Source organism: Nipponia nippon, unplaced genomic scaffold (genome assembly GCF_047370975.1).
Source record: "Nipponia nippon isolate SJK-2023a ecotype South Korea unplaced genomic scaffold, ASM4737097v1 scaffold_21, whole genome shotgun sequence".
NCBI classification, from domain to species: Eukaryota; Metazoa; Chordata; class Aves; order Pelecaniformes; family Threskiornithidae; genus Nipponia; species Nipponia nippon.
In genome coordinates, this window is record NW_028262338.1 from 4,344,620 (window position 1) to 4,356,800 (window position 12,181).

The 12,181-nt window shown below is 37.2% G+C and overlaps 1 protein-coding gene across 1 annotated transcript in view; it reads right to left on the reverse strand.

The window, feature by feature from the left end:
• Positions 1-12,181, reverse strand: part of DOCK2 (dedicator of cytokinesis 2) — a 205,902-nt gene that overhangs the window by 189,216 nt on the left and 4,505 nt on the right. Inside the window, exons 2-4 of the mRNA XM_087760115.1 lie at positions 5,931-6,014; positions 2,946-2,986; positions 148-203 (exon numbers count right to left, since the gene is read on the reverse strand). Of these exons, the coding sequence (XP_087616241.1) occupies positions 148-203; positions 2,946-2,986; positions 5,931-6,014 (181 nt within the window). The remainder of the gene's footprint in view (positions 1-147; positions 204-2,945; positions 2,987-5,930; positions 6,015-12,181) is intronic.

Here is a 12,181-nt window from a genome sequence, read left to right on the forward strand (position 1 = left end):
GAAGAAAATTTAACACAATTAAAATGAAGAATATCTGAGTTTCATGGGTTTATATTACAGTTACTGTGTTTAAGGCATATAAATGCCTTAAAACTCATTCTTTAGCAGACAAGATCCTTAATGTAATAATACAGTTAAATTCAATACCTTTTCTTTTCAACAGTAACTTCCTTGATGTGGATGAAAGATTTAGGAAATATTCCCTGTTGAAGGAGAAAAAAAAAAAAAAAATACAATCCATTCTTATTCTCCAAGAACATTTAAGTAAGAAATGAGAGCTTTCCAAAACCCCCTTCTTCTAAATTTTCTTCATAAAACTATGACTATAAACATAAATCGTAATCTCTAAATTAACTACCGCCTGTCTAGTTTTCCATCCAGCTAGAAGCATTTCTGTTTGACAGACAAATAGAAGTTTTGTCATTCATATCCATTTCTGCAAACATAGAATGCATAGAATTACATTTCTTCTTGGGAAACACCATTTTCCACCCCCATCCCCCCATCTTCTCCCCCAGAAAACAGTACATACAGCGTAAATACAGTAAAGAAACATTTTCTCTGTGCATCAGCCCATACGTTTCTCGTTCTTGGAAAAAAATGCAGTCTAATTTAGAAATCAGCTTGATTATCAAACCAAAGGAGAGATGCTGATATAGGATCATTGCACCTAGCGAAAGAAATATTGATAGAGAATATCACTCGGGATGAATAGCAAAATGGCCACTGACATGAAGGATAGTAAACTCAAAGTTTACTTTAAAGCATAAGAGCCAAGAACACTGTGCATAAGATAAAATTGCTTTAAGGAAAAAGAACAACCTTTCATTTGCAATGCACAAAGAAGGGAGACACTTCGTAAAGCCATAAGCTCTCAGCCCTCCTAGGTATATGTGGCACCACTGCAATTGAGATTATGTTCTCATTTTGTACTACCTAGGGCCATGCAATAAGATGCCCAGCAAGATGTAGCAAAGGAGGCACCAGATTTCACGACATTCTCAACATTTATTTTTAATTGACCTGTGTAGAAAAAAAAAAAACGGTCACCAGACAAAATGATCTAATCTGACGTGTCCTTGCTCTACAACAACTGCAATGTTTTAAGTAATCCTAAAGGAATGTTTGACCATCAATCTATCCATTACAATCCTCACATTAACTAGCAAATCTAGTCTTGGTAACTAGGCTAGGTTCTTCTTGGATTCTTCTCTGCTCAATAACTGGCATCCATATGTGGTACTTTACAAAGTCTTTCTCTCAATTAGATTTCAGCTTTTATAGCCATTTTCTTTTAGCACTGGATCTTAATCAAAACACAATCATGTCTTATCTCTTCCACAGTTTTTCATTAAGATTTAAGTTCAAAAGAGCCCATGAAGAAGCAAAGTAAGAAACAAGGTCCCATTAATAGTAAGGTTAGTGAAATCTCAGTATATGAAATTATTAATAATACTTCTTAAAACGTTATGCACATTGACCTTGATGAAACCCTTTAGCAATATTAAGACTTAGTTAAAAGGAAGTGGTTAGTTCTGGTAATATTTTCCCTTTTTAGTTTTAAACTAAATTTTAATAAATTAAAATGAAAAAAAATAATTAGAATAAACAGCAATAGCATTTTGAGCCAAAGGAAATGTCAAAGGAGTATATAAAACACAGTTATAGTATTGGACAGGATGGGAGGATGGTTAGCCATTCTCTCACATCCACCCTCTATTATTGCAGATCAACCAGCCGATAGTAACTACTCTGGATAGCTTCCCCTGAAATACTATGCTGTATCAAGAGCTCATGGTGAACTACCTTTTCACTAGCCTGGCTTTCACCTCATCTGTGATGAGCTAGAAATGGAAGCAGGCAAATAAGGTGTACTATGCATTTGTATTGGAGCTCATAGAACATGAGAAACAACAGGTAGAAGTCTAGAGGAAATGATTATGCATAATTATCACAAATAATTATTCATTCCTCTGTCTTTTAGGATGTGCAGTCATTGAGCAATGAAGTGAAATAGTAAATCAAGCATCTAATACTTCCAAAAGGAAACTAAAATATTTTACTATCGCATACAGTTTGAAAATAGACACAAATAAGTTGCTCTAAGTTAATGCAAGTTATTGCTAACACCTACAAGCCATTGAATACAAAATAAGAAAAAGGAGAAATAGACAATTTAGGACTGTTCTGATTTTTTTCTGACGGCATATTCTCTGCTCACAATTGTCCCTCTGCTCCCCAGATATCCCTTTTTAAGTGGCTGTCAAGGTTTTATACATCCTTTTTCCAAGCTGCAGAGAAGCAACTTCCAAACATTTTTACTGTAATATAAGCATGAGTCTCTAACTTCAAATGCCTTTGCATTGCTGCTCCCTAAAAAAAAGCCCAATACTAAGAGCAAATTTCAAAAAATGCTTTTCTGCTAGAAAAGTGCATTTGAAACTAAGAAGTAATTTTCTTGCTACCTAGCTCAGGAGTCATCATACCCAGGGTAAAAACTATTCCTTTGTGGCTTTCCATCTTTAGGTATAAGAATACTGACTTTCTTTTTTATTATTAACACGATTGTTGTACATTAGAGATATTTAAGAATTTAAGCCTGATGGGAGTTTAGATTGAATGTAGCCTAAAGAATCCCTAGAAAAAAAGCGCAAAAACAAATTAACTCAAAAAGTTATTTCAAATGATGCCTTGATCAGTCTGTTAACCTGAAGGCACAGTAATTTTTTCTTCATTGACCTGCTTCTCCCAGTCCTCACTTCTAGTATTTACCAACATTATCCAGGACAAATGCTGATCATTTTATTCATCTTGAAATGAAAGAGAACGGAGATAGCGGACTTCAGAGATCAGAATAGGACTATCCGATAAGAAATACTAAAAAACCCACTTCATAAGCTGATTTCTTAAAAATAGTCTTATAGGTATGAATAGCATGATCTTACCTCTGATCCTTTATGTCTTACTAGATAACCCTTGTACCAATCTAAAAGGAAGAAAGAGTGTGCTTAGTATGACAGAACATATACATGAAAAAGCATATGATAAGGTCATGGGGTTTGTTTCTTGTAGAACTATCTGGCATAGGTTGTTTAAAAATTAATAGTTATTTCAAAAATACATAGATGAATGTAAAGTGAATATCAAGAAGCATATTTAGCATGACTTGCACATTAACAAGTGTGATTATATGGTCTACTTTCAAGTCTTGCATAGTAAGTACCGATTATCTTACACAGAATTTAACACCCCCACACTTGCATAAAAAAGGTAGGATAAGCTGTTTTGCAACGTAATATATAGCACACACACATATAGCTCTCTCCATCAAGATCACTCACGATACTGAATAGCCGATGAAGCTCTTTCGATTGTGTTTTAGGTGTAGTATTTATCCAATACAGTACATGGTTGTTATATACCAGCTTCCTTGAATGTAAGCAGAGTAAGCCATCCTTCTGCCATGAGGAACTATAGCTTTTGGACCCAACTCAAATAAGCAGCTTCCAAGTGTAAAGTTCAAGTTAGAACCTCAAGAAAGCGAAGGGCTATTATGGGGCTTCTGCTCCATTCATAACTAGAAACCCTTTCTGAAAGAAAAGAGTGCAGTATTGCAGCAGTGGCAATTAAAATACTAATTCAGACTTTGTTCCATGTATGCCCTGGCTAAGTCACGATAAACTTCAACAAAGAACATAAAATGAAGAGTTCAACCTTACTAAATTACAGCAGAAGCCACATCCACTGTGCACACATTCCATCATGAAACATTACTACCACACTACCTACTTCTATTTCACCCCAAAGAAAGCATTTTATAACTAAAAGCATACATTTTCTGACTCTAATTTCATGAACAGATATTATCTCTTCCCTACTGTCTTTTCTCTCTCACCATTTGAAACACAGTACAGGTATTTCAGCCATGCAACCAAAGCATAAAAAAAAAATCCCAAACCCCAAACAGTACTGTGAGAAAGGCAATGTTAAAAGTCACAGGAGAATCACTGACCCCAAAGACAGACTCAGGACATAATTTTTCAGGTTTTTCAGCAGTGGGATTTTTTTCTAGTATCTTCTCAACAATACAATTCCAACTCACTTCTAAAATTGAATTATTTACACATATTCTCCCATTTACAACCAAGTGCGTAAAATCTATTTCATCCCATTTGCTGTGACTGCACGTGTATGTTCTGTGCACATATTTTGTGCATGCAAAGCAAACTAAAATAGCACATAAAATGAGCGCAGGAAAAAAACCTGTTACTGTTGGTTACTCTTCAGCTGCAGCTGGCAGCGTATTTTTAAGATATCTGATAAAAGATTAACTTCCTCACTTGCACAATACAAAAGATTCCACTTCTTCATTGACAAACGTATTTCATAAAGCAAGCTATGACATAGCAAGTTAAGGACAGAGGATTCAAAAAAGGCTTTTAGATAAAAAATGACCCCATAAGATCACCACTCAACTTGCCAGGCTGGGCTGACAATCTGACAACAAATGTACCACAGGAGTCGGAAACCTGAAACGCTGTTTCTGCAGTTAACAGAGACTATATAGGGATGAGGAGGTTTCTGGTTTGCCAATGTATTTTTTCTTAGCCAAAATGTTTAGAATGGAGGCTTAAAGAATTATGCAGACCTTTCCTTTTCTAGGAGAGGACACAAATCGTTATACGTGACAGATGCATCTGTTGACTAGTAGTTTAATGGGTGAATCAGTATCTTCACTGATGCTGAGAGACATTGAATTTCTCTTGCAAACAGAAGAAGAGAAAAATATGCTTCTGTGCTCCAAAAGATTGGAGGTATGGTTTCTCAGATGCTCTTCTCTCAAATACTTTGTTGTTTCCATGCAAAACAACCTAGAGCTCCATGAAGTGGAATGGGCTGGGCTCAAACAGCTTCAGATTCTTTGCAGCCTTTGATTACAGCATACGAAGTGTCTTTCAACACTGAGCTGGCTCTGTAACTGCATAATGCAGCAGTTGGCCTTTCTCTTTAACGTAACCACACTTAGTAAGATACAACTGACAGACAGTAGAAGTAGGTTGAAGAAGATATTTTTACTATACATTTTGCAAAGCTTGAAAATAAATTACTATTACAATGACATTTGCAGATACCTAACTGTTGAGTTAGTAATAATAATTGCACCCTTGTTGCTTAATACTAATAAAAACTTAAGTAGCTCTGGCAGACTTGGGAGAGAATTCAGTCAGATTGTGAAGGTACAGATCAAATCAATATGGAGAAAGACACTATCACTACGGTATCAACAATGAATGCAGCTTCACAAATGTACAAAATTTTATGTTCGTTTATTCTTTCACTGCTTGTATTTATTTTACACTTATGCCAGTTGGTCAGATATCTCCGCATACCGACTACAGAAGTTTGGATCAACTTACTGACTATCTATCATGCATGACTTGACTTGGACTTCCGTTGTTTAGCACGTTCAGTCAGTTGGATGGTTTTCAGAAATGTTTCTGTCATGCTGACCTACAGACTACTTTAACATACTAGATTTCCATCTTACATTATAGGACGACTAGGGTGCCGAATATCTTCTAGCAACAAATATTTACTTTAGAGGCAAAAATGTACTCCATTAAAACTTCAATCAAATCTAATGTCACTTCCATCAGGTATATTACAAGCTAGCATGAACTTCACAAACTCTACATTCACCTTGATGACTTCCTCATTTGGTAATGGCTTCCCAAAAAAACCACATGTACTGTAACATTTCTGATTTTGGCTCTCCAAAAATGAATAGGTTCTTCCTCAAAATACAACACCACCACCAATACAAATAAGAGCATTAGACAACTACTTATGCAACACAGGGAATTGCTGTGAAGTAAAAGCATTAAGTTATTCACACAGAGAAACCTATAGCCTGAAGGCAACTGACTTACCTTCACAGGCCTCCAAGATATGGACCACATCACCAATCTGTAGAGGTAGCTGTGAGACTCCTGTGCCTTTGAAATTGTATATAGCTGAAAAATTAAAGGACAAAAATACTGTTTTTCAATACAGCCATACACTACAGTTAAAGTGAAAAACACACGTTATTAAGTTTCTGATACTAGGATAAATACACTAGAATAAACAAACAGAACCATAATTCTATCAAGAAGCTTCATCTGTTACAATTACTTATTCTCTTTTCTTGTGAAAATGCAAAGATGTTGAAAATGGCCGGCGCTGAAAACAAAGAAAAAAAAGCCAGCACATGCATGAAATCAAGCTATTCATAACAACTGCTCTGCACAGGATTTAAGAGTACCTATTTAGATGCAGATCTTCGATATGTACATGTTCCTCATGCTGGACAATTGTTAGTCGACTGGTCTGACTAAGAATTTGAGTGCATAATTTACAGAAATTTATGGCGACACTGGTGAGAAGGGGCACAGAGACACATACGAAAACTGAATTTACTAAATTTTTTCCTGGGTTTAGATGCTTCATTTTAACATGAAACTGTGTTTTATATGGATACAGTAGAAAGTTTTGTAGTTTTCTGTATTGAATCACTCTGAAAAGAACACAGGAGCAGCGGATTTTAAAAGTGTTCTAATCAGGAGCTCATCTATATGCGGTTAAGAAACAGCTAAGTTTCAGAGAGAATTCAAGAAAATAAGCTTCTTTACTAGCTCTTACATTCTAGGGCTACAGGATGTGGGCTGCTACGGTAAGCATTTGTTTCTGTATTTTTCCTTCATGGGCTTGGTTATAGACTTATACAATAGCATTACAGAGTAGAAGTGGTTATTGAAGCTAGCATCACAGAGAGAAACCGATTAAAATATGTAAGCCTGAAACCACAATTAAACTCTACAAGTAGGAACAGTACGCTAGCTACTAACCATGACCTCTGTTGTGCAGTAAAGACACCAATCGGCAGGGTTTTCCTCCTTTTCTCATGACAGTGTCCCAATCCATCCGCACATCCAGAGCATCCAAACTTGCAGTGTTTTGGACTAGGGGAAAACTGATCTAGAAAGCTGAACCTACCTCCAGTATATTCCTGCATTCTTTTGCTCCCCCCTCCAGGCTTCTAAAACAGGATATTCATTTCTGCTAGGCCAAAGTGTATGCTATTGACACATTTTACTTAAACATTTTACTTAAAATTATGTTTAAAGTCTCAAATTAAATTGCCTTTCATGAAAACACCTAAGGTAGGAGTGTAGAGCTAAACAGATTGATCCTCTTCACTTTTTCAAGTGTTCCATAAATTGTGTTTCTTGTTTCTTTTGCCATCATTATATTCATTATATTTCTGGAACAGGAATTAGAAGGAATTACAGATTTAATTAAGAGGCTTATTGGACCAAAAATAAGTTCTTATTTTTGTTGACATGAAGAGGCCTTCCCACCAGTTCCTCATCCTGGCTGGGTAGAGCAGGACTTGAATCATTAAACATAAGGGGGGAGGGAAAAAAAAAAAAAAAAACAACAACCCAAACCAAAACCAAACAGCCTTTGAAGTGAGTCTCTGCTATCCAGATTCAGCCATTTATTCAAGAGAATCTTGAAGACACTTCCTCAGCGACCCTCAGAGAACTGCCTTAGCTCAACAAAAAATTGAATTTAAGTAGTAGATGTGTATAGTAGATGTGTAGTTATGTTCTGACTGGCTTCCTTTCATTAGTCTCAACACAGATTTCAAGAAAAGGAAGATGGCGAACAACCCTCCTAAGTTATCATGACATTGAAAGAGATCTTTCCACCAGAGTGTTTGGGGGGGGTGAGGGCAGTGGGGGTGTGTGTGCGCTCTTACTGTTTTCCTGAAATGTCCGTACAGATTAAGATTACTGTTGACTAGCATATACTTTATATTTCAAAATATGCACTGCTTTACTTAGAGTTGTATTTGTCTCGAAATATAGATGCAAATTACTGAGTCATATATTCACATTGCATATTGGGTTCGCTCTCTTAAGAACTTCATTTAACAGCAATTAATACATTGAAAAGTGCAGTAACACACTGACAAAGGAAGTGGCTATATCAGCCAAGACTTTTCTAAATGAGTAAGTGGAAACTTAATGAGACAGATTTTACTGTAGAATTCAGATTGTTTGGTACAATGAATTTAACAAATTCCTTTACAAAGTTTTAAGCCATAGACCTAACCAGGCATTTTATGATAAGACATTATCTCCCATATACCATTGCAAAAAACTCTACAAACAATCAAATAACTTAATACCATCGGCTACATCCAGATATATTATCTACAGCACCAGACAGCTTAATTATCACATCTGCTATTTTTTGAATTAACTGTGAATGAGAATTTGACTATTATATCCAATTATATTTTCTGTCAGCTGTAACTGGTATCATTTGCCTTACAAACTGTGACCCTCTTATGTTGAGAGTATCGCCTCAGAGTTCAGCAGCCAGGAGGAGGGTTCCCTTTCCTCCACCCTCTGTTGAGATCTTTGGGGTTGTGTGTGCACAAACACATTTCATTTATTTTGCTCTTCAAAAATAGTGTATGAAAAACCTGTATGGACTTAACGGGTTTTTGGTAGGATACTTAAAACGGGGATTTTTTTTTTTTTTTTAATACACTCTCTGGCCAGTAGAAATAAAGGCCCCTTCAAATCACTCTGAAGAGCTTTCTACTACTCCACTCCCTGGCATCCTCTTTCCCAGCCATAAATACAAAAGGAGACAGTATCCTCAAGGCACAGAAGGTGGCCTGCTTGAAGACCCCAGCATTCACTCTAAATCCCAATAGCAATTACTGACCTTGAGAGCAACTGATGTCATGGCAATAAGATCAGTGGGAAAGATTTGCACAGCATGTGCCCTCCCCAGCAGCCAGCATCAGGCTAAGGTGTTCCCATCAATAGCATATCTGTACACAGATGCTGTCAGATTCTCCCAGAATGGCACAGAGAATGCCCAGGAACTCCAGTCTTATGACACTGTTCCTAAATATGGACTTTACAGTTCATTGAGAATACAGTTAGCAAATTTCCCCCTGGATCAGCAAAGAATAAAACCTGTCTTTTTAGAGCTCACCATAACCTCAGTGGTAATTTTATAGCAGGACAAACACACACGACACAGAAAACAAACAAGGAAACCGATGCAAAACCCTCTTAGATTCCAGGTGTTTGTTTTAACTCCCTCAGGAGATGAGCTGAAAGCCAGCACACCACAGTACTGCTTCAGAAAGCAAGCCTAAGAAACACCAGGTCAAACTGCTAATATAAAAGATTTCCCAAAGCAAACTCTGCTTAAACACAAGTGGGCTTTGAATTGTACCTCAGGAAGATGGAAGTGATTCCCATCGTTCCCATGAAGTATGCCCAAAGAATCCTTTTTTGGTCAGCCAAACAATACATGCTGTAAAGCCAGTTACTCTAAGCAGCTTCCATGTCTCATTCTGCTATCACTCTCACACATTCAGCCACCCAGAGCATAAGGGAAGACATCTACCAGCGTCCGTCCCAGTAGCAAAAAGTAAGTACGAAGGCTGAAGAAAATTCCTATATTTCCATTTAATTCCTACGTTTCTATTAAAGCCAGAGCTGTCAGATATGATACGCTCGTTCCCCCCACTAGAGATATATGTGTGTAAGCTGTTGAATATATGCACGGCTATGAAGCCTGTTTCATTAAGCCACCCAGGTATGTGCATTTTTCCAAAGCAGAGTAATGAAAATCTATAGAGAACATTTCTCTTGACATTGCAAGACAGTAAACGAAACAGTCCCTCTTTGTTCAGAGTAGGATTCCTGTTGAAATATAAATTCAAACAACCACAGATTGAGACAGAAGCACAGTTAACATTTTATAATTGAAATTATATGTTCTCAATTTAGAAGATTATAAGCAGAAAAAAAAAATCCTACTTTGTACCTCGTTGTTGTACACTCACACACAAAACACTCTGGCAAACTCACAGTAATCCAGGTAACAGAATCTCTTCTTCAACAAGCTAGATTTCCCCAGTATTCGTGTACTTTTAAAAACCCAGATTCTTGCAATTCACATGATTAGACTGTAAGCTAATGCAAGGTGGGAATGGTGAGCAAGAAGAATCCCACAGACCTGCAACGCTGAAGCCGTTCATTATCTTAAACTTCCTACCTGTCTTTCCTGCCTGTTTTCCTTCATGTGAAGTCCCTGCCCTGTTCTTTATAACAAATAAAGTTACATTGTTTCATTTTTGAGACTCACCTTTCAGTCATAACTCACCTTTCAAGTTGGTTTCCTTGGCTACTTGCCACCCTTCCACTTAAATAAAATTTGAAAAAAAATTTCCAAGGTATAGCTTTGGAGAACCAGCTCTTAATTTCACTTTACCATAATAGGAGGACTATCTGGAATGATTTCTATGTAATAACTCAGGAAGTGTTTTGCATATGCAACCAATTTCTAATTAATAGCCTCAACAAGAATCCCATTCCATTTTATTTTTTAAATATTACAGCTCTACTTTTATGAGTAGTACCGTAAAAGTAGTACCCTCTCTGCTTACAGATCAATTCTTTGTGTTCAGTTACCATTTTCTTCTCATGAAAACAGCGTGAAATTACTCAGCAAGGACACTGACAAATGTCATGTGAAAATATTACACAGTCCTAACAGGATTTCTTGACTTCTGGAAAGAAACCTGTAAAATTTGTGTTCCAGCATTCCGGGTTAAGGATCTCCCCTTAAATCTCACAGAGCAAGTGTGCTATAACGAACATGGCATGGATGCAGTTCTAATGAAAATCTCACAGGTCAGAGACATGCACCAAAGCTCAAGGTGGGTTAGAGGCCAATTTAATTTATTGCAAATCATCCTCAGCAAAGGGTAATTCTTCAGTTCTTGGGTAACAAACTCATCTCAGGTAACGATTGAATCCAGGTTTCTACATGTGCTTAACCCCGGGGTCAGATGGAGGTTTTAGCTGACTTGAGCTCCTTATTTTCCTTCTTAAACACAATAAAGCCAGTATAAGCACCAGGAAGTTCTAACATACCCAACTAGTTATATGAAGGTATTGTTTCTGACTCTTTACCTTCTCATAGGAAATAGTAGCATGGTCATTTTTCTTAGAAGTCTTTATGAAGAACAGAGTATTGAACTGTGTTTTTTTTTCCTTTTCATGAAAGACTGTGGATAGAGATTCCTTTCCCAGCTTTGTCTTCATCTTTCTTTAGTTTGCCTTTTACAGTGAGCTATACTTCACAAAACTGTTGTTGTTTCCCACGCAGCTAGAACAGTCTGTTGGGTTCAGGGGCTGCATTTCATGAAGTAGGCAACCCACCTCGAACTAAAGCTCTGCCTCCTTTACAGCTCAAGCTATATCGATTTCACATAGATGTAAAATAGTTTTCACAGGTCTTCAGCAGATGAAATCAGACGAGCCGCTCACAGCCCTTTGCACTCAGGCTGAGCATATGCTTTTCCACAGTTTCAAAGAAGTCGCCCAGTCCTCTCCTCCCCCCAACTTATCCTTCAAAACGACAAAACCCCATTGTCAGATTCAGCAGTTCAGGAGTAAATCTGACACTTGAATTTAGCACGCCAACATAATATTTCACCAGCTCGTAACTTTTCCACAAATGTGATAGTTTCCTCAAGGTCTGAGCAGATTTCAAACACTTTTCATCTCACACATTACTAGGAAACTGTCGTCCAAAACCACTAGCCTAGCATGACTTTTCCGTCTTGTACTGTCCATAACAGTAGCGTACATTTATGCTGGGAATGCTTCAAGACTAAGAACAAGCTTCATGTGTAAAATCAGGAATATGGTTTCCAGGTGCAAACCTGAATATCAGCTATCTGGAGTATCCTATTTAAGTAAAATACAAAAGTGGGTCCATGGCCTGCATTCTAGCATAACCAAGAATCCCAGCTGGGATTGCGTGGTCTTCCAAATCTACTCAGCATATTACTGCTCATCCAAAGGTTGGGCCAAACGTTGTCAAGCTGAAACTCTGCCTATCGGTGGAGACTGAAGGTGTCAGGCACGCTTCTAATAAAAGACTTAAAAATTCAACATGAGAATCATTGAGACTTGAATCATCAGAGAATCATTAGAGACTTGAAAACAAAGATTTCTGAAAACATAGAAGACAAAATAGCCCTATATGGCCAAAAATCTTCCAGTCTGTATTATTCCAAAAGCTTGTCAACTTT